This window comes from Solanum dulcamara, chromosome 10 (assembly GCF_947179165.1).
Source record: "Solanum dulcamara chromosome 10, daSolDulc1.2, whole genome shotgun sequence".
Lineage (NCBI taxonomy): Eukaryota > Viridiplantae > Streptophyta > Magnoliopsida > Solanales > Solanaceae > Solanum > Solanum dulcamara.
The window spans coordinates 15,327,522-15,351,719 of NC_077246.1; the positions used below are offsets into that span (position 1 = coordinate 15,327,522).

Below are 24,198 nucleotides of genomic sequence, written 5' to 3' on the forward strand. Positions count from 1 at the left end.
ATTTATTTCACAAAAATCATAAAGAAAGCTGGTTCTTTAGGGCAAAATACTGAAGATTCACCATACACTTGGTAAGTGATCAAATTCATTTTGAAATTGTGTAGCCGTTAGTAATTTTAGAATATCTCGTTGTGTAGATTTTTGATTTTAATGAATAAATATATTTTGGAAAGATAACACCATACCTACAACTCGTATGTTTATGTTGGACTCTAATTGGCTGTTATAGATTCGAAAAAAGGGGGCTCAATATAGGACAAGTCCTGTCCAGATTTTGATTTAGAAAGTCCATATGTGCAACTATTAGTGTTTTAATTATATCATTTTGCACAAAATGTATTTTGCGATGATTCTTAATTTTTTACAACCTTAAGACCTATACCTACATCATTCACTAAGGACTTAAAGTCTAGGTTTGCCATTTGCATTTTCAAAAATTAGTTCCGACATGAATTACTAAGGCTGGTCAGATTTACTGTTTTAGTAGCATAGTGTGGGTTACAGTGGCTATGCTCACTTTTGATGATAATCATTTTTTATGTCAACATGACAGAGCTATTAGAAATTAAAGACGGTATTTAATTGTATTTCCAAGGTTTTATACACTCATGCACAAGCTGAGGAACTTGATATATTTTTTGGTCTACGATTTGGACTCTTGAAGTTGTGGTTGGACTATGACTTGCTAAAAGGGGCTAAAGTTCGTGTATAAATTTGTACTTGTACTCTTATTATCTGCTGGTACATTTGAAAGTCTATCTTAGTAAGTTGGTTACTTCTTGTCACTTCGTATTGTCGTGTTGGTATCTTTTGAGACTTGCAAGACACTTGTTTAACTCACCTTGTACGGATTGCTCGATCACTTGGCATTTTTGTCGACATTATCCTTCTTGTGGCCGTGACTTTGTAACTATTGGCATGCCTCTTGATTCAGACCTTTTTCCATCTTGACTCTAGCTTTTTGGTTTGTCTTAAGTGTAGAAGTTGTCCATTTTAAGTACGAACTAGAAAGCCATTTTTAATATGGTTCTTAGTTCTCTTGATTATTCTTGATACAGGGCTCAGGTACTTCTTGATACTTGATTATGTTTGGTGTGATGGCATGACCTACATATAGGAAAAAACTTGTTATTTAATCTCTTGTGAAGATGGTTCTAAAAGTTCTTGACACTTAGATCTTTAAATCCCAAACTTGATACTCTTGATATATTTATTTACTTGACTTATTATGTTTCAATTCTGCTATCCACGACTTGAGAAAAGTAATGGGAGAATCTAAAGGCTTCAAACTTGTAGTTTTTATACCACTAAGTTTTATGGTTAGCGATAGTTATTTCTATCATAGGAAATATCCGAGGAGATGCATGAAACTGGCCATGGGAGATAGAGTTTTGGGAGCTTTAAGGAAGATGACATTTACATATAGGCATCTATATTTTGTAGTTGTCTTGGGACATGTATAATGATCCATAGGTTTTACATATATATGTAATTTTGAAGGCTAGTTTGATCAAAGACATTATGGTTTGTAACTTAAATTTAGTGACATATTTGTTGTTTTGGGGCATGTCAACCCAAGCTATGTAATGTACTAAATTTACTGTTTGATTTGGAATGTTTGTATAAGTATGAACCAATTAACTTTGGTACTTATAAGTTGGTAATAATTTATAACGCAAGTTGTAGTGATATGGAATGATACATGGACATCTGATAAGGTATTTTCTTAAATTATTTTGAAAAGTTGTTCTGCCATAAATTGGAATACCTATTTGGTTAAAATTGAGATCAAATAAATTTTTGAATGTCAAAATTTTATACCTTTAACTACTTTGAATGGACCTAATTTCACTACTAGATTATGATTAATATGTCCTATGTTAATTTTCTTATAAAATTTTGTAAGTATTATATAAGTCTACTTTTTAAGAAGTGGCATCTTACCAAGAGGGTCACTACATAAGTTTACTTTTTATGAAGTGACATCCTCCTAAGAGTGTCGCTACAAGTGTTGGTATCAGAGCCTGTGTTTGTGGTTCTAGGAATTTTGTTGTAAATTGCTTGTATACTTGTTTCTTTTTGCGAAGGTATGTGATTTATTTTATTTGCTCACTTACATCATTAATATTATTTTTATTGCATGTAGAGTGGATATGCATCATGTACATGTCCCTAATACAATGTAATCTTCCTTTTTGAAGGAATTAAGTTATGGACTTTTCTTCTAATAGAATTATGGCGCTTCCCGTGAAGGTACATGTGACTCTTATTCCCAACCTCATGCACTAGAAGGGGTTGGCGAACACTCCTCAGATCAATATGTTCCCCGTACTAGTGGATTTGAAGTGGGAAACCAACAAGGTATAAGAGCAGGCCCACATCCTCACATGAGCCGTAGTACTCAGATGATGAATCCTCCTTTCCAACAGATGGCTGAATTCTTCCACCACATGGCTGAAATGTTGCATGATCTCAATGTGATAAACTTTAAGAAAATTAGGAAAATGGACGGGGTTGAGTTTGAAAGCACTGTTGATCCCTCTGATGCTGAATAGTAGTTGGCAGATTTGGAAAACTAGGAATGATAACATCTTCTATTGTAAACTTGCTCAACCCAACTCGATAACTACCTATCAATTGTCCATTGAATATTACATCTTGGGGGATACCCATTATGCTAAGCTACAAAAGACTATCTATCACTTAAAATGGAAGCATCCAAGCCCGGGTTTCTTAAAACTAAACACTGATGATTCATTTGTGGATACAAAAGATAAACATTGAATAGGTGGTGTAATATGTGACTCCAGAGGACAATGGATCATTGATTTTGCAGGAAAAGTAATCAGCCCCTCAGCCATGGAAACAAAAGCCTGGGCTCTACTTCGAGGACTCCAATTGGCTGTCAAACACAAATTCTTGAAGCTGCAAATAAACATTGATGTCAAAGAATTGCTTCATCACCTTAGCCTTTTCATTTATCTAAAAATGTTCTACGCATTATCCTTGATTGCAGCTGCCTCCTAAGAATGTTAATGATCCCATAGTTGATCATGTGTACAGGGGAGTAAGGTGTAGTTGATGATCAACTAGCATGTTTTGGTTCTACACTAACAGGAAGCAATATGAGATTGTTTGAGCATCTTCCTCCTTTGGTTAGCGATCTCCTACAAGCAGATTAAGAAGGAGCCACAAGATCAAGATATCTTAATCAAGATTCAATGCTCTTCAAACCTCTTACTCAAAGTTTTTTCCATCACAAACTCTTGTAATGTATATCCAACAGCAAATAGCAGTAACCATGCCCCTCATAGCTCTTATGATAGAGTAGCTGCATGCATTAAACGTGTACTCTATGAGAACACCTAATGCCCCCTTTGTACCTTTTGCTTAATTTAATACAAATTATATATTTTCAACCAAAAGATATCATACCTTAGATTCTTTGTACGACAATTTAATTCTTCACTAATTGGTTAATATCTGATTGCTTAATCTGTGTACTATTTATTCAATCTAGGCCAAAGAATCAAATCATATTGATAAAGCAAACTCTTCTCTTTTTTTAAACTCAAATCTTCATAAACAAGTCTATAATAATAAATGAAATTACTACCATGAAAATTTTCTTTTGAGTACTATGCTATTGGAGCATATTTGACATTCTTAAAAATTTAAGCTCACCTAGGCTATGCAATTATTATTTTCAGTAAGTTTAGCTATTACCATTGCAAATATAGTCATCCAGACCAAAAATGGGTATGCTGATAATGGGTGAAACAAAATCTAGTCAAGATAATCAAAGGAAAGCAGGATAATCCAAAAGTCAACTTAAGGACATAATCTCATAAAGGAAAGAAACAAAAAAAAAGTTAACAGAACAACAAAAATAACAAAATCATTTTATATTTAGTCATACCTTACTATAATGGTTGATTCACAAAAGAAATGTACATCTCTCTACAAGCTATTCTATACATATTAGAAGTAAGAAACAATAACATAGATACCTCAAGGAAAGCATAAAAAGCCCCAAATTGAAATAACCAAACATATCTGAAAAATATAATAAATTATTTGTCACTATTAGAACTATCCTTATGGTCGATTCTAAAAAATTTCTATGCAGCAACTCAATTGTATTGTAACAAAAAAGAAGAAACGGAGATCTGAATAACCAAAAGTAAAAGAAACAAGAACCAAAATTCAATTTCAAACATGCATTCTTTACGAAAAAGAAAATGAAAGGAGGTAAGAGAGAAAAATCGTCTAAAAACTTACCCGCAATTCTTGGAGAAGAGACCCGCAATCTGTGTAGAAAAAGACTATGAAAACGTCAAAAACAATGTTAGAGGGTGATAATCGATGCAAAATACTTAAAAAAAAATTCATTGAGAGAGTACTAGCCCCAGTTAGAACCTAATTCAGAACCATATTAAGAAAATTAAAGATAAACTTGAAACTAGAAGCAATTAACAATCCGTAAACTAGAAATAATGAAACTAGAGAGAAGAAATTTACAAATTCAAGCCTTTTGGGTTGAGTGAAAGTTATAATCCTTCGATACAGAATGAAAATAGAAAACCTAGAAGTGAAACTGCCCCTTTGGTTTTGGTGCAAAACTGAAAAGAGGTTCGTTATTTTTTGGCAACAAACTGAAATGTAGTAAATAGGCATTTTGAAATAAAAAATACTCATGTAACTTCAAAAAAAGTAGTATGCCCTCTATTCAATTTTATTTGTAGGTTATTTCAAAAACAGAATTTCATTTTATTTGTCATTTTTAGCATATTATTTTTTTTCTTCATATTTTACCTTCAGCATTAATTACTTATTCTCTAAATCATTTTTCAAAATTTAATACTAAACATCAATTAATAAAAATAATATGGTAAAATAGTTATATCAATTATTGTTTTCTTAATAGGTGTATCAAGTCCAAATATAACAAGTAAACGTAAATGGAGGGAGTATTTAAAAAAAGTTGATATAATGATCCTTAAGGTCATTTTATGATTTTCATTTGATTTTCCCTATTTGGCCCTTGCCATAACTTTGGATTGATATTTATGACTTGGGGATGGATGGTTCCATTCTTGAAAAGATCATATGAGTTTTGAAAGAACTTTTGAGTTTGAACTTGAAAGTTATACTAAAGTCAATATTTGCGGTTGACGAGGTCGAATCCAAATTTTGACGATTCCATTGTATTTGGAGAGTGATTTTTGGCCTGATTGGAAACTGAAGTTCAGTTTCAGAGGCTTTTGAGGCATTTTGGTCTTTTGGTTGAATTTTTTTTTATTAAGTGAAGCTGAGCAATAGCTCATGCGAAACTATGAGCGCAAAGAAATAGCCTTGGGTTAGAGACCTGGATTTGATAGAATGTAAGTCGAGGCATAAGCAGATCAGGATTGTGCATTTATAATTGCGTAATTTAAGAAAATGGAAGAATTTCATCATTTATAATTGTGTAGTTAATCAACTTCAATCTTTTAGAATGTTAATGTTGCTGTCTTTTTTAGGGGATAGAGTTGGAGCAGTAAATGTCAAATTAGTTAGTTGTCATCTAAAGGTAAGTTTTTGATCCTCTTAATTCCGCTTGTTGCCTATTGGAAATCTTATGAAAAATACGTCATCACAAACACTTGTAGGGAATTCTTATGCTTGTCAAAAAGATTTGCCCAACAATGTCTCCCCCTTTAATTTTTCATTTTTTTTCGTATCTTATCAATTGAATCGCAAACATGAGGCTTCTCGTGCTTACAGTAGTGCTGCTCATTGCTACAAGAAGACGAACAAAAGTTCAAGAGGTCCTTGTTGTAGAAAATATAGAAGCAAAATTGTTCCATCAGGTTTCTCTTTTACTGAAAAAAAATATTTTTGTTGCAGAGGCAATATCATGTCTAGAGAAGGCAACACACATATTTTGGGACATTAAAAGGTTAAATGCGTCCACATGATATTACGAGGTACATATAACTGTATGTGTTATTTGATAGCACTACTGTTTGATTGATTGAAGCTTGGTTGCATTTGAAAGATACATAACTAATGTGCTTGTGTCCAGGAAATTGCTAAATTATACGAACATGATAATAATTTGGAGCTGGCTATGATTTACTATCAGAAAATAACTCATCTTTTCCAGAGTATGGATTTAACATCATCTGCAAATCAGTGCAGACAGAAAATTGCAGAATACTCGGCTAAAGTGGGAAAGTAAGATTCGTAGTAATACATTGTTTCATTGCTCAACATAGAATAACTGAATTGTTTTGCATTCTATATTTGTCACAAATATATCAAAGATCAATTACAATGTATGATAGATAGCAACATACACCATCAGAAACAACTTGTTGAAGTATGGGGTTAGAGGGCATCTTCTGTGTCACGCCTCAGGAGGGTACCCTAGACGTGACTGACACTCAAAAACCATTTCTGGCGGCTTTGGGCTGTCTTCAGCTTCTCTCAAATAACTTTCACCTTCTCCATAGATTGGTGAACAAAATCAGGCCCAATCAACTCACTTTCACCAACTTCAAACCATCCAATTGGTGATCTGCATCTTCTCCCATACAAAGCTTCATAGGGAGCCATCTGAGTACTTGTATGATAGCTATTATTGTATGCAAACTCATTGAGAGATAAGTGATCATCCTATTTATCTTTAAGTAAAGTACAGATGCGCTCAACATATCCTCCAATGTCTGAATAGTGCGCTCTGTCTGGCCATCTATCTAGGGATGAAAGGCTATACTAAGATTCACCTTTGAACCTAGTCCTTTCTGAAAAAAGATCTACAAAACTGGAAAGTGAATTGAGCTCCTCTATCTAAGATGATAGACAATGGAACCCCATACAATATGAAAATCTCCCGGATTTACGATCTTGTGTAGTCCTCTACGGTGTCAGTCGTCTTCACTGCCAAAAAGTGGGCTGATTTGGTCATCCTGTCCACAATCACCCAAATCGAATCATGCTGCTTATGGTACCTCGACAAATATGTAATGAAGCACATATTAATCATCTCCCACTTTCATTCTGTAATCTCTATATTCTGAGCCAACCCACATGATCTATGATGTTCAACTTTAATCTGTTGACAATTCGAACACTCAGAAACAAATTCAGCAATATCCCTCGAATTCCACTCCACCAATAGACTTCTCTCAAGGCATGATACATCTTTGTAGAACCAAGATGCATAAAGTATATGGAACTATGAGCTTTATCCATAATCTTTTCTCGTACATCATCAACATTCGGGACACACAATTTATTCTGGTACCTCAACACACCATCTCCCCCTTTGGAGAAAACCATCACCTTCTATTTTTGAATAGCTTCCTTCAACTGAAGTAGGACATGATATTGGTCTTGCTTTTCTTTCACCTCTGCCGCTAGAGATGATGAATACCCATTTTGAACATTAACTTCACCTTCACTAGACTCCTCAATTTGGACTCCCAATCGGGCTAATCTAAGCACTTCTTTAGCCAATTTTTTCTTCCTTTCCTCAACATGGGCAGTGCTACCCATAGACAACCTGCTAAAAGCATCAACAATAACATTAGCTTTTCCTGGGTGATAGAGAATGGTCATGTCATAATATTTGAGCAACTCTAGCCATCTTCTCTGCCTTAGGTTGGGCTCTTTCTGAATGAAGACGTATTACAAACTCTTATGGTCAGTGAACAGATCAGCATGCAATCCATACAAATAGTGGCGTCAAATTTTAAGAGCAAATACCATAGTTGCCAGCTCAAGGTCATGAATTGGGTAATTTCTCTCATTAATCTTAAGTTGTCTAAAAGTATAAACTATTACTTTTTCCCTCTGCATCAACACACGACCTAAACCAACTCTAGATGCATCACAATAGATGACAAAATCCTCTGTTCCATCAAGCAAAGTCAAAATAGGAGCAGTGGTCAGTTTGGTCTTTAATTTCTAGAATCTCTCCTCACAAACATCGGACCATTGGAACTTAGCCTTCTTTTGGGTTAGCTTAGTCAATGGTAATGATATGGATGAGAATCCCTCTATAAATCTTCGGTAATAGCCAGCCAAACCCAAGAAGCTTCTTATATCAGTTGGGGATGTGGGTCTAGGCCAATTATTCACTGCCTCAATTTTCTGGGTATCAACCTGAATACTATCTCCAGATATAGTATGGCCTAGGAAAGCCACTGATGTGAGCCAAAATTCACATTTGGAGAACTTTGCATACAATTCCTTGTCTTTCAGAGTCTGGAGGACAACTCTAAGGTGATAGGCATGCTCTTCCTCATTCTTGGAGTAGACCAGAATATCATTAGTGAAGAAAATTATGAACATATCAAGATACTTCTTAAACACTTGATTCATGAGATCCATAAAGGTTGCAGGTGTATTAGTCAACCCAAAGGACATGACCAAGAACTCATAATGGCCATAACAGGTCTAAAAAGCTATCTTCGGGATATCATACTCCCTCACCTTCAACTGATGGTAACCTTCTCTTAGTTCTATCTTTGAGAAACAAGTGGCACCCTAAAATTGGTCAAACAAATCATCTATTCTGGGGCGAGGATAATTATTCCTTATGGTGACCTTGTTCAGTTGTAGGTAATCAATGTAAATTCTAAGGGACTCATCTTTCTTTTGCACGAATAGGATATGAGTGCCCCAAGGTGAGACACGTAGCCTAATAAAGCCCTTATCTAATAAATCTTTCAACTGTTCTTTTAATTCTTTTAATGCAACAGGGGCCATTGTGTAAGTTGGATAGATATAGGCTGAGTATCGAGAATAACATCAATCCTAAAGCCAATCTCCCCATCAGGAGGAACTCCAGGCAAATCCTCAAGAAATACTTCAGAAAGCTCATTAACAATCGAGACTGACTCGAGAGATGGAGACTCCATACTATCATATTTAACTTGCACGATGTGATAAATACACCCTTTCGAGATTAACTTTTTAGACCTAAAGTAGGAAATAAATTTACCTAAGGTAGGAAATAAATGTACCCTTAGGCACAACATGACTACCCCTCCCATTCTAAGACAGGCTCATTCGAGAATTTGAATTTAACAATCTGAGTCCTACAATCAACAGAGGTATAAAATGCATAAAGTTAGTCCATGCCAAGAATCATATCAAAATAAACCATATACAACTCAACTAAGCCAGCCATGATATTCCTATAATAGATTGACATAATACAATCTCTATAGACCCTCTCAGCTAAAACAAACTCACCAACAAGAGTAGACACACTGAAAGGATCAAGAAGACACTCAGAGATTTTATCAAACTTATTAGCCACATAAGGAATTACAAATGACAAAGTGGCACTCGGATCCAACAAAGCATAACAATCATAAGAAAAGACTCAAAGCATACCAGTGACAATATCTAGAGAGTTCTCCTGATCTTGGCGACTATCCATGCCATACAAATGGTTTGAGCTCCTGCTTGTACCAGAAGTAGCACCCCTCTGGTTTCCTCGAACTGGTGATTTGCACACTCTGTGAAAGTGACCTACTTGGTCACACTTATAGCACTATTTCACTCTTTCACAACATTCTCCCAAATGAAGTTTGCCACACTTGCCACATGGTGACTTACCTCTAGAACCTTGATCCATACGAGCTTGTGACTGAGAACACTAGGCTCTAAAGTTTTGGGACCCATGTTCATTTCTAATCCTGGGTGCAGGCACACTAGCAGATGAAGGAGTTGGCCCAGATGGCCTTATCTGAAAATGGCTCTCATTCCCATTCCCATTCCCTCTCTTATCAACCTCATGGATGGATGTCTTAGCCCTCTTGCTCCTAAACTCCTCCCTATCCTGTATCTTTTCCTCTTCTGTCTGTTGCACATAAGTCATCAACCTACTAATATCTATATCTCCAACTAGCTGCTCCCCTTCTTTTTTTTGTCGAATGACCTAATCCAACAACATACAAACTCATCCTACTCCTCATATCAACAACCATCTCCGGAGCATAATGAGACAGCTGTGTGAACTTGAGACTGTACTCCTCTATAGTCAAAGAGCCATATTTTAAGTTAAAAAATTATCTTACCTTTACCTCTCTCAACTCTCTTAGGAAGAAGCATCCCAAGAAAGCTTCCTCAAACACTGGACAACTCAGAACTGGTTCACCCTCTCCTTTAGCCTTCCTCCACTGGTCAAACCATATTCTAGTAACACCTTTGAGTTGGTAGGCAGCCAACTCAACCCACTCAATATCACCTATATGCATCACCTGGAACACTTTCTAAAGTTCATCTATGTACTTCTCTAGATCCTCATCTGGTGTAGACCCTGTGAACTCAGGCGGGTTCATCCTTAAGAACTCATGGATCTTGGATGTGCCAGAGCATCCTATCTACCTGCTCCCTATTGGAACGCTGGTGCTGTCACTACCTGAGCCAAAGTCTGAATAGCCTGCGAAGCTCAGCATTTGAGATGTGATCCTATGGTGGTTTCTTTGCAGGCACAACTAGGTATCCTTGCCCTTCAGAAACTTGTTGTTCAGGTTGGTTAACATTTTGCCTGGTTGGGCATCCTTTGCCCCTAGCTTGTCTGGCAGCTCTTCTTGGAGGCATGATTTGAAGTTAAAACATGAACGCACGAATTAGAAGTGAACTTTTATAGAGTTAAAATTTATGGCATGAACTCAGAATGTGAAGGAAGTGAAACAATTCCTAATGTCCTATAGCCTCCTAATTATAAGTGTGGTGCACAACACACCTATAAACAAGACTCTACTAGACACGACTTCATAGACTTCCTAGGATTCTTGAACTCTGTGCTCTGATACCAAGTTTGTCACGCCTAGGAAAGGTACCCTAAACGTGGCCGGCACTCAAAAATCATTACCGGCTCAAAAGCAAATCACTTGGCCTGGTCACACATCCATTAATTCATTTAATCAATAAAAGACTTAAAATAAAGAGACAAATAAGTGGACAATTCCAATCAACCATCTAACGCAAGAAAGAAAGGCCATAAACCAACAAATGAAACTCCAATCTATGTCATGAGAATAGTTTGACAAGAACAATTCAAGGAATAGAAATACTCAATTAATCCATCTCTATCTAGTCTATAAAGCCTCTATCACTACTGTCTAAATAGAGCCAATGACAGGTTCATTGCTACCTCAAATCAAAAATGAAAAGACTAATTAAACTCAAAGCAAGAATAACATAGGTGGTATCCTCCGAATGCAAGGGAGGACTCACCAATCAACTGAATGTGAACAGATCCTTAATGGTGTGCCTATTGATGATCTCTAAAACTTGTCTCTGCATCATGAAATAATGCATTTCCAAATGGATGTTAGTACGTCGAATGTACGAGTATTTAAAACGGTAGGAAAATAATAACCATCGAGATAGAATAAGCTTAAATCAAAATAAAGAAGTCGATCAGGATATCACAAGTCTAAAATAAATATGATTTAGCCAAGAACAATCTTATGCCAAACAAACAATCATTTAGAGTATTATTAAAACCTATCTGAGATTTTCTTTTATCCGACAACCATCACCTATGAGCCAGTGAGGTACAATGAGCCGACGTCATTGCCTCGTCCATCTAATACTTTGCCAGGGTAAAGGATGAATCAATCAATCAAGGATCCAAAATCAATCAATCAAGTCCACTTTAGGGACAATAAGGGAATTCATCTGATTTACAATACAATCCTCACCTACATTGGCTATGTAGTTATTGAGTTTTGGTGTTTAGTTACTCTCACTCAATTCGGTGCTCGATACTCCTTCCAAGACTCAATGCTTATAAAACTATATCCAATTAGTTCAATCTAGTCATTCGACAAGTTTTATTTGGACTCTTATCAATTCATCAATTCTATCACAATCAAACCTCTCAACCAATCATACTATCCAATCAAACCCTTCATTCAAGTGAAATAAAGATATGCATTTATGAAAGAATTTAGTTCTACTCAGTTATTCATGCTCAATCTTAGATTTTTAAGAAGACTTTCAAGGTTTATTAAAGCTATATTCATGTGCATTCTCGCTCATATTCAAACATTCATACTTTATACTTTCTCATCCATTTAACACATGTAGAACTTCAATTATCGTCATCATTTAGTTAGGGTTCATGAAAGGAGAAACGTTATCATTTATTTTAAGTGTTTAGTTTATGAAACTATTAATCATGCAAGGTTATGCAAAAATATACTAGGATTTAAAGAAAACTTTCAGGGAGACTCAAATCACTCATTATTCAAACAATCACATACCTAGGGAACATGGAAGCACTCACATCCATGTTTTAGTTAGCCTTATATACCTGGGATGAAGATTGGCCAATCAAACATTGAAGATTTTGCTTGAATCATTTGAACCCTAGCCTTCTCTTTTCTTCTTAGCTCTAGTTCTCAGGTTAATTTAGCGTAAATGATAGAATAAATACACTTAGGACTAGTTATGTGGTCAAAAATGACCTCAATACATCACGCATTAAATATAGGAGGGGTGGAGAAAAGACCAGAATACCCTTCCTTGAAAATAACATCGGGCAGGAAAAATTGACCTGTGGGAGACAAGTGTGCGACACGGACTTGTTCCCTCATAGTTAATATTTTTTCCAAAAATTTTCAATGAGGATTTTTGAACAAATATTGGCCAAGTCTGCGACGCGGTCTTGGTGTGCACTCTACTAATGAAGCAATTTTTCTTTAAAAAATTATCTTTTGATTAAGTTGGCCTAAAATTCAACCGAGGCTACTTTTCCACATGATTTTTCCCTCTGATCAATATTCCGACCTCAGATTGGCCAAAAAGGTTAGAGATGATACGTTATGCAAGTGCGCTATCCTCTAGGGGCATTTTGGTAATTTTTAGGATATAACATTTTGAATGTTGGTATTTGCCAACTTTTTAGAGGTGATGTTGTTGCAATTAACAACATATTAGAGCGATATCAGGTAGAATAATGTTTTTCTTGTCTTGTCCATCCTCTAAGATTTCAATGGGATAAATAATGCATCCTAATTTACAGATACTAGATCCAACATATTTAGGATCGCGTGAGTGCAAGTTTTTAATGAGATGTCATAGCTTGTATTAACTCAAGGATCATTATGTGTTTCAAATATGATTAGTTTGGCAGCTACTATTGACAAGAAAGATGTTGCAAAGTTTACTAGTTGTCTCAAGGGATATGATAGCACCATAAAGCTGGTAAATTTAACACATTTTAAATTTGTATTTTCTTCGCTCAATCAACCTTTTAACACATTTTTACAATGCTTATTTTTTGTTCATCACACCTAGCCGAATGAATGGAGGACATTAGTTCTTCTAAAGGTGAAGGAAGCATTGAAGGCGAAGGAGCTAGATCAATCAATGGAACAGTTCAGTCGGTTATTTTATATTATACCATCTTTGTTTATTTTATTTTGTATGACTAAAATTAGACTTTTTGAAACAAAAAAGTATTGATACCTCTAACTAGAGAATTAAGGAAGATTAATCTTACTTGTTACTTTTTTGAGCCTGGTTATAAATTGCATTGTTCATAATGGCATTTATTTCTACTTTGTGATTGTTTTTTTTATCATTTCATATTGAGTCCGACACAGTGGTATGGTCAGAATTTTCATCAAGGATGTTCAAAATATGAAAAGTAAACACACGAAGAGTCAAAAAAGTGGGTTCAATATATACTATATATATGTAGTATTTGCATAAACTAGCTAAAATAGCCTTTGCATAAGATGATCTCAGTCTTATATCTACAATATTATTGTAATATATCATGAAGATTGAAGGGTAATCAATGATCAAACTATAGAACATACACATTGCAGCAATGAAGGTTATAAATCTATTCTTAAGAGATTCAAAAGAATATTCTTTTTAACTTTAGTTTGACTCGATGAAGAAGGCTCTTGAATTTTTATTGGTTATGGGAGAAGGATTCGACAAGAACTTGAAAAATTATGTATTGGTTCTGTTTAATTTTTGAGATAATACATAAGTACCTCCTAAATTATGATCGAAATCTCATCGACACACTTTAACTTAACTAGGGATTAGAATGATGCATAGGACTTTTAACTTTGTATGCTTCCAGGTGTGAAGAACCCTTAACCAGCAAGTTGGATATTACAAATGAATCACTTACAAAATTAAAAGGTTGATTGATGTGAGATCATATATATAATCTTTTAGCATGAATTTTATGGATTGCACTTAATATTATATTTTGTTTATAGGATTAAAATGGTGTGAAGATAAAGAGATTTGAAATCAAAACAAGTTAAAGATGAAAGATTATAGAAGGAAATTAAGCAGAGAACTCAATGGATTAAATTTTATAAAATAACATATATGTTGCTAGAATTGAAATTGCATTTGCAATTGCAATATGGCCATGTGGCAACCAATGAATTGCCAAACCAAGTGAAAGCGGCTGGAAATAAAATATGAGGTGCTGTCAACGTGCAGTCCAAATCGGACTGGGTTTTGATTTCCCAATTTATTTTGAATTCAGTTATTTTATTTGAGTTTTTTTATATCTATAAATAGTTTCTACGAACAATTCTTGAGAGGGTAGAAATAATTTAGAACTAACAATTTGAGATTTTTTGACCTAAGAAAAGCTAGGAATCGTCGTGAAAGTCGGAGAATTAAGGTTTCATCTCTTCTTCTCATTTATTATTTATTTGTATATCTTTTTTTAAATGATTTGTTGTAATTGTTGCTGTCTATGTGGAGTTAAACCTCTCGTTCTAGAATTATGGTAACTAATTAATGATTCTTTAGTAATTCTTGATTCGACATATTTATTTATCATATTAGTTCTTATATTCTTGTGCTTACTATTTTAATGCTTAGCTACCATTAAAATAAATCTATAAACCTTTTGTGAACTCGAAAGATGAAACCTTAGGTTAGAATGAAGGACATAAGGAATGAGATTTAATTTCTAATAAGATTTAGAGATAAATCCGCGGCCAGGATAGGGATATACCCAGATCGCCTCATTTGGTTCAAATACGGAACGATGGCGTTATGCTCCATAATTATTAAAATCTATCCCCGCTCAACGAAGTAGTTATATTTTTAAAAATATTTAGATACAAATTATTACTTAATATTTTTATAAATGACTTCTTCAAAAACCCTTTTTTATTTAATTATTAGTTTTAGGGGAGACTTGGAGTAACTGGTAAAATTGTTGTCATATGACCAGAAGGTCACGGGTTCAAGCCTTGGAAACAGCCTCTAGCAGAAATGCAAGGTAAGGCTGCGTACAATAGACCCTTGTGGTCGGGCCCTTCCAAGACCCTACGCATAGTGGGAGCTTTATTGCACCAGACTGCCCTATTAGTTTTAGGTAAGATTTTATCAATTCAATACTGAAAAACATCCTTTTACTGTGGCACTCATTATATCAATTGTTAACATAATTTTATAAGTAATAAGTTGACAAACTTTAAATAAAGTTAAGAGTTAGAACCATAGAATTTGATTCAAGAAGATGATAACTTGGTATACCCTACCTTAGTATGTTTGTTGTAATGTTTACTTGAAAATTTAAAGAGAACTAAAAAATGAATGTACAATTCACTTTGTTTTTATTCATATTTTTGACAGAATATTACTCTAACTTATCAAAAATTTGAAGAATGAGAGTGAAAAAGGAGTTAAAAATAAATAAATAATGTGAGTGTTAGAGAAAAGAATGTAAGAAGGCAAAATAATATTTTATTATTGTCATGAATAATTAATTTTTCATAAAAAAATCACACATAATTTATTCATGGTAAAAATTTGAGGCCCTAATGCATACACCTTAATTTTTGAAGGCAAGAGTTGGCCCTAATTATCAACCTCGTGAATCAACAATTAGATAATCAAATAAGTTGATGAAATTGATGCTAAACATGATTGTTAGTTAAACCATAATCCTAGATCGATTCATTCAATTATTGGGTAAAAATCCTATCTTATCTTGGTTAATCCTCTGAACGATACCACTCTATCAAATTATCGAAGAACACATCAAAACAAAGCCAATGATACCCATATTTCTATATTTAAATACGAAACCAAAATCGGTCAAAATTTGACATTAGGACCCATGCACGAAATCAAAAAACCAGCTCCGTCACAATGTCCCAAATAGCTCAAGGAACTTTTGCCCCAAAAATGGGCATATTCCGAGCACCGAAAGAGCTTAGAACAACCACACTAATTGCAAGCCCTAAGATAGCCAAAAACGCAAGAAAACAATGAATTTACGCGAGACTTACAAGATTCTTATGATGAGAAAGGGTCCCGGAATGTCCCTTTAAGAATTTTCAACTCTCCGAACAAGAATCGCCAAAAACGACCAAGATTTTCTCTCAAAAATTGAAATTTACTAAGTCCCAAAATGGGGACTTAGCTGTTGGAACATGCTTTTAATTTCACAGAAGCCAGTGAAATTGCCCTTCGCGATCGCTATCGCGAGGCCCGACCTAGTGAACCCATCGCAATCACTATGCTCAACCATGCGATCGCGATGCCCAGGGTCTCAGGCTTTTGCTATCGCGGACCCCTATATTGCGAACGCGATGAGAAAAAGCCCCTGCACCAGCAATTCACTAGTGCTGAACTTTGGAGAATTGGGATTTTCTCCGATAGGGGTCCGAAATTCATTCGGAACCCCGCAAATGCAAATAGACTATGCTATATAACCAGAAATGACATTCTAAACTCAACGGAATTGATGGATTTTCCAACAGAGGTCGTCTTATTGAAATGTTGACCAAAGTCAACACTTTCCAAAGAAAGCACTCAAAACGCACAAACGACCTAAAACTCATTCCGGGCACCTCAGGAACCAAACCAAAGCTTGTTCTAGACTAAAGTTGATATTTCAAAGCTAACCGCACTGACAAAATTTTCATTCAAGCGCGTCTACTAAAAATATTTACTGAAGTCAAACTTAACCAAAACTTAAAGTTAAAATGACAAAACCACACAAACTCAAAATGAAGACTCCAAAATCCAAACCAACTTTCTTGTACACCAAAATGGACCTTCCGGAGCTGATGGAACTAAAGAAATCATCATCCGACATCTGATTCTCCGAGTGTTGACTAAAGTCAACTCTTTCAAGCCTTAAGGCTAAAAATGGTCAAACCACCTCAAAACTCAATCGACCACCTCGGGAGTGTGCCACCCTTCCCAACATCACATAAGAACTATAAAAAAGCTACGGGAAGGGTTAAAACTCTAAAAACACGCAAAAGCACAGAAATAACCTTGGAGGTCATTACAACATCCACTACTGAAAGGACTTTTATCCTCAAAAGTCAAGGAAGAAAGATAGCTGGTGGCTCAAAAAGATGAGGATATCGGCTTTGCATGTCTTGCTCGGTCTTCCAAGGCCTCCTCAATCGGATGATGCCTCCACTGGACCTTCACCGATGGAATCTCTTTAGACCTCAACTTCCTAACCTACATATCCAAAATAGCCATAGGCTTATGCTCAAAGGCTAAGGAGTCATCAAATTGAACCGAATCCCACTGAAGCACATGAGATTCATCTAGAACGTACCACTACAACATAGAAATATGGAATACAGGGTGAACACCTAAAAGTGTTGAGGGAAAGGCCAATGTATAAGCTACCTCTCCTACCTATCTCAGGATCTCAAAAGGGACAATGAACCTGTTGCTAAGATTAACCCTCCTCCCGAATTTCATCACTCCCTTCATGGGAGACACTTGCAAGAATACACGATCTTCGACCATTAACTCCAAAGGTCGGACCCTCCAATTAGCGTATTTCCTTTGCCTACTTTGGGTAGTACATAGCCTCTCATGGATCATATGAATTCTATCTAGCAAATTAAGTAGCAAATTGGTGCCCCAAGGCCTAACCTCAAAAGCATTAAACAAGCCCACTAGGGAATGACACCTTCTACCATACAATGCCTCAAAAAGAGCCATCTCGATGTTCGAATGGTAGCTATTATTATATGCGAACTCTGCCAAAGCCAAGGACTGATCCCACTGACCCCTAAAATCAATAACATAGGCCCGCAACATGTCCTCCAAGACCTGAATAGTCCTCTCTGACTAACCATCGGTCTAGGGGTGGAAAGTTGTGCTGAACTCGACTCGGGTACCAAATACTCTCTGTATAGACCTCTAAAAATGCAAAATAACCTGAGTTTCATAGTCTGAAATGATATATACTAGAACTATATGAAATTGGACCACCTCTCGGATGTAAATTTGAGCCAACCTCTATGAAGTATAGGTAGTCTAGATTGGTAAGAAGTGGGCAGACTTGGTCAATCGATCTACAATGATACAAATAGAATAAAAGTCTTGGGAGGTACATAGTAAACCCACTACAAAGTCCATAGCTATCTACTCCCACTTCCACTTTGGGATGGGTAGTCGCTGGGTCAAACTACCTGGCCTTTGATGCTTGAACTTAACCTGCTGACAGTTCAAGCACCTAGCCACAAAAGTTGTAATGTCCCGCTTCATCCCAGACCATAGTAATATTTCGATAAGTCATGATACATTTTTGTTGCACCGGGATAAATGGAATATTTGGAACAATGAGCCTCCTTAAGGATGAGCTTGACTAAATTTCCAACTCTAGGAACAAGATACGACCCTCAATCCTCAAAATTCCCTTCAGATCTAAGGTCGCCTTCCTAGCCTCTCCACTGAGCACTCTATCATGAATCACCCTCAACTGTGGGTCATCAAACTGTTGTGCCCAAATCTGCTCTATCAAGGAAGACCTAGCCTCTACACAAGAAGAACACTGCTCAACTCAAAAATATAAAGACGAACAATCTAGTTAGCTAAGGACTAAATATCCAAAGCTAAAGGCTACTCCTCAACTGATAAGAATGCCAAGCTCCCCATACTCACCACCTTCTGGCTCAAAGCATCTGCTACTATATTTCTCTTGCATGGGTGATAAAGAATAGTGACATCATAGTCCTTTAGTAACTCCAATCACCTGTGTTGTCTCAAATTAAGGTTTTTCTATCTAAAGATGTACTAAAGAATATGGTGGTCAGTGTAGATCTTACAATGGGAACCATACGAGTAATGCCTCTATATCTTCAATTCGAAGACTACCGCCACGAGCTCTAAATCATGTGTGGGGTAGTTTTGCTCATCTACCTTCAGCTGCCTGGAAGCATAAGCAATAAATCTACCTTGCTGCATTGGAACACAGCCCAAGTCAACATCTAAAGTATCACAATACACTGTAAATCCCTGGCCCTCAACAGAAAAAGTAAGAATTGGAGCTGAAGTCAACAAGGCTTTGAGCTTCAGAAATCTCATCTCACACTCGTCAGACCAGTGGAAAAGAATATTATTTTGAGTCAATCTAGTCAAAGGCACTGCAATAGAAGCAAACCCCTCCACAAACCATGTGAAATATCCTGCCAACTCGATAAAACTACGAACCTCGGTAGGAGAAGTGGGCCTAGCCCAATCACGAACTACCTCTATCTTTGTTGGATCTACCATAATCCCATCCTTGGACACCACGTGCCCTAGAAATACCACAGACTCAAGCCAAAATTCATACTTAGTGAATTTGGCATACAACTACTAATCCCGCAAGGTCTGAAGTACTATCCTCAGATGTTACTCTCTACTCCTGGAGTAGATTAGGATGTCATTAATAAATACAATGATGAAGGAGTCCAAGTAGGGTCTGAACACATGATTCATCAAGTCCATGAACACAGCAAGGGCAATAGTCAACCTAAAAGACATGACTAATAACTCATAATGGTCATATCGAGTCCTAAAAGCAGTCTTAGGGATGTCTACCTTCTTAATCCTCAACTGGTGATACCCTGATCTCAAGTCTATCTTAGAGAACACTGTTGCATCTTGAAGCTGGTCAAATAAGTCATCAATACACGGCATCGGGTACCTATTCTTAATGGTCACCTTATTCAGCTGTCTATAATTAATACACATATGCAAGGTACCATTTTTATTTTTCACAAACAGAACATGAGAACCCAGAGAGACACACTTAGCCTAATAAACCCCTTATTCAATAGATCTTGGAGCTGCACATTAAGCTTTTGCAACTCAACTGGAGCCATTCGGTTCGGTGGAATAAAGACTGGTTGTGTACCCAACTCAACATTAATGTCAAAATGAATATCACGCTCAGGAGGAATACCAAGTAGATTGGTGGGAAAAATATCAGGAAATTTTCAGACCACCAAAACAGAATCAATAGAACGAGTGTCAGCACTGGTGTCACGGACATAAGAAAGATAAGCTAGAAACCCCTTTACTATTAACTATTGAGCCCTGAGGGAGGAGATCATACCACGCGACAGATGACTAACTGCACCTGCCCACATAATCAGAGAAATACCAAGCATACACAAGGTAATGGTCTTGAAGAAGAAATCCAAAACCACATGATGAGTAGACAACCTATCCATGCCTAAAATCAAGTTGAAGTCTACCATATCCAACACAATCAAGTCTTCTCTAGTATCATACCCAAAGATGGTCACTACACAAGATGTATACACTCGATCCACTACTAAAGAATCACCTATGGTGGTAGCTACATACATAGGCACATGCAATGGCTTACATAAAACATCCCATCGAGTAGCATAACATTCAGACACATACAAGTAAGTAGACTTGTTACAACCCAAGCCTAGGACCAAGATGTAACACGATAAATGAAGCACCCAAAAATACCTCATCCAAGCCTCTTAACTTTCATTAAGCTTTTCATTAGTAATAATAATAAAAAAACAAGCAGAAATATAAGGGATAACAGGACTAAGGCATTCTACATAGAATAAAAATCAAGTCATTTTAACATCATATATTTTGTCCATACCTTCTACTTTAAATACTTGGTAGAGCTAAGACATGTCCCTAGCTCATCCTCAAGATATAAGTCAAAAGTACCAAAAGTAACTTAATAGTCTATGCATAACACAAGCTAAAAAGACAAGAGTGTTATTATCGAAACAAGGGAACTCACCAAAATAGTAGTAGCCTTCAACGATCAAACTTATCCACTTGAAGGAGAGTGTGGAGCAACATCGGTCCCTACATGGTGATATTTGAGTTGATTGTATATAATTGGATTGGATTAGATGGTATGTGATTGGATTGGATTAGATGATATGTGAGGCAAAAGTATGTGTTAGTACTTTCAATGTACTAAGTATGTGAGTATGTTGTACAATGAAAAATATTAAGTCATTTATAAGCAATTTGCATAAGTGAATACATAAATGAGAAATCATCATGTGAAATCTTAAAACATTCATTTTATGGGAAGATGACCTTAACTGATATTTTAAACCATGTGAGCTATTACATGGAATCCAACATAACCCCCTACATTGGCACGGGGAGACTACTTACCAGGTAGAACTCTGTCAAATTTAATCATTTCTTTAACTTTAACTTTAATGACTAATCATGGATCCTCTAGCCTAAATAACCTACAAGGGCTCCTATGTTGGCGCATAGTTAATGCAATATGAGATTTTACTTAAGGACCCCTTAGGTCGAGTACCTCATCTACATGAGTTCTAGGTCAATCCCACAGAATAATATTTAAATATCATAATAACATAAGTATTTATAACTTTAGACATCAAATCATCATTTGGTGGAATAACTCAATAAAACATTTCATTTGATTCAACTATGTGAGAATTATCCTTTCACATTGAATTCTTTCTTTGGCTAAGAAGCCCTTTCATCATCATTTAATCATTTCATAATACTCCCTTAAACATAAAAATTTCTTCATAAACTTTCATTTGGAGTCAAAGCTTTGAATTCAACTTCAGTTCAATCATAAGAAAACTAGGTGGGTGCATTTCATATAACCTTCAAATAAATTTAAAATGCTACTTGCATGCATGAGAGTGATGGAAATACATCAATTGAAACATCTTAAAACAATCCACCATTTACACTTTAAAGCTACTCTCAAGTCTTCATATAATAGCCTGATAAATCATTTATTTCATGAAATTGAGAGTCAATACATATCAATTTAGGTAAATAAACTTCCAATAACCAATAAACTATACATTGAGAATCATCATGTAAAAGCCCATAAGATTTAATTATTTAGAATTTAAAATAGTAAGGCACTATGGGTGAAAGAACCTATGGATGAAACCTACATACCTTGGGGAAACAAAATCTCTAATGAAATCATGAGAAGGAAATGAGACTTGAAGATGCCTTGAGATGAAACCCTAGCTTGGCTTGAAGTTCTTGGGAGAGTTTGAAAAGAGATAACTCATGAGGCTTGAGTCGAAGTGTGAAGAATGAGGGTTTTGGAGGGTTTAGAGTCTTTAGATGGAAGAATTCCGGTTTAGGGTCTTTAGATGGAAGAATTCTGCCCTTAAAATGACTCCATTTTGAATTAAAATATAGGAAAAGATCAAAATGTCCCTTTAATAATCTGGCCAGAACTGACTTCACCGGGACTCTTAACAGCCGTGGTTCTCACCACGGCCCATGGTAAAGGACTTGAGGAATTATTTTTGGAAGTCTACTGGCAGATCTCTGAAGTTTCTCCACGGAACCCCTTCATGGTCGGTGAAAGGCATAACGGCCTGTGGAATGTGGCCATGGTGTAGGTCCTGCAGGAAGCCTGCAAAGTGACCATGACGGAAAAATACCATGGTCCATGGAGGGTTCCACGACCCATGGTGGTCGTCTGTGGCTCTTACCTTGGAATATTTTTTGAGGACTTTAGGGAGGGGTTGCCACAGAGGGCTTCAAGGCCCGTGGTTCTCACCACAGTCCGTGGTCCTCATCGTGGTCCCTTCTCTGTAAGTCTGAGCCTTTGAATCTTTACCATGATTCCCTACCATGGTACGTTATGCTTACCACGTCCCGTGATGGCTTCCGTGGTCAACTCCGGGTGCTAGTTTCTGCAACTTTTTGAGATTTCCTCCTTAATTCATTGGTTTAGGACTTTCTGAATTTTTGGGGTCTTACAATATCTCCCCCTTGGGAACATTTGTACTCGAATGAGAATCATTAACACAGATAAGAACACAACATGAGGACTAGAAACCCAATATGAACACAATGAAACTTGATATGCATCAAACAAGGAATCTTTAAACTTTAGCACACAATACATAACTTTAAAATTTAACTTCGTGAACATGAATGCATATGAGCACATTGGAAAACTGAAACATAAGAGTCTTAAATATTTGATCATGAATGACTTACTACCTTAGGCTTGAGTAGAATGAAAGATATGTGGGTAACATTTCATCATATCCGCTTCCGCTTTCCAAGTAGCACTTTTGACTTGTTGATTCCTCTAAAGGACTTTAACGGATGCAACTTCTTTGTTCCTCAATCTCTTGACTTTTTGGTCTAAAATTTCAATCGAAATCTCTTGATAGGTCAAGTTTTATTCTACATTTACTATCTCCAAAGGCACAATAGAACTAGGATCACCCACATATTTTCTCAACATAGACACATGGAACACCGGATGAACCATGGCTATTTCCGAAGGCAATTCCAACTCATATTGCCCCACACATTTCAAGATTCTTTAAGGCCTTACGTACCTAGGGATCAATTTCCCTTTATTACCAAATCGAACCACACCTTTCACGGGTGAAACTTTAAATACACCCAATCATTCACATTAAACTCAAGATCCCTTCTCCTAGTACCGTAATAGGACTTTTAACGACTTTGGGCCATCTTCAACCTCTCTCTAATGACTCTCATCTTCTCTAAAGAATCAAACACCAAATAGAGGCCCAACAAGGTCATCTCACCTACGTTGAACCAACCAACCAGAGATATACATCATCTCCCATACAAAGCCTCAAACGACGCCATCTCAATGCTTGAGTGATAGATATTATTATAAGCAAACTCGATGAGCGATAGATTTTCATCCCAACTCCCTTTGAACTCTAACACACAAGCCCTTAACATATCCTCTAGTGTTTTAATCATCCTTTTGGCTTGCCCATCGTTTTGAGGATGGAATGTAGTGCTTAACTTTACCTTAGTACCAAGGCCTCTTTGGAATGATTTCCAAAATTGAGAAGTGAATTGGATATCACAATCCAAAATAATTGACAATGGTACACCATGCAACCTCACCAACTCTTGAATATA

At 36.2% G+C, this 24,198-nt stretch overlaps 1 protein-coding gene and 1 pseudogene across 1 annotated transcript; one reads left to right on the top strand and one right to left on the bottom strand.

Annotated features, from left to right (window-relative positions):
• Positions 1-2,154: 2,154 nt before the first annotated feature.
• LOC129905072 (uncharacterized) lies at positions 2,155-4,677 on the bottom strand. Its single transcript, XM_055980446.1, has 3 exons — positions 4,522-4,677; positions 4,282-4,310; positions 2,155-2,925 (listed from the first exon to the last, which is right to left on the bottom strand). The coding sequence occupies exons 1-3, from the start codon at positions 4,675-4,677 to the stop codon at positions 2,700-2,702; spliced, it is 411 nt and encodes a 136-aa protein (XP_055836421.1). The 3' UTR covers positions 2,155-2,699.
• An 826-nt stretch (positions 4,678-5,503) lies between these two features.
• LOC129905073 (alpha-soluble NSF attachment protein-like) lies at positions 5,504-14,180 on the top strand (annotated as a pseudogene).
• Positions 14,181-24,198: the final 10,018 nt, after the last annotated feature.

Bases quoted from the DNA above. Each gene is read 5' to 3' on its own strand.
- LOC129905072 (XM_055980446.1), bottom strand. From the start codon at position 4,677: ATGCCTATTTACTACATTTCAGTTTGTTGCCAAAAAATAACGAACCTC. The intron at 4,311-4,521 runs GTAAATTTCTTC...TTTTCTACACAG, and splicing joins AACCCAAAAGGCTTGAATTT to ATTGCGGGTCTCTTCTCCAA. The intron at 2,926-4,281 runs GTAAGTTTTTAG...GTTTATTTGCAG, and splicing joins CTCTTCTCCAAGAATTGCGG to CTTCAAGAATTTGTGTTTGA.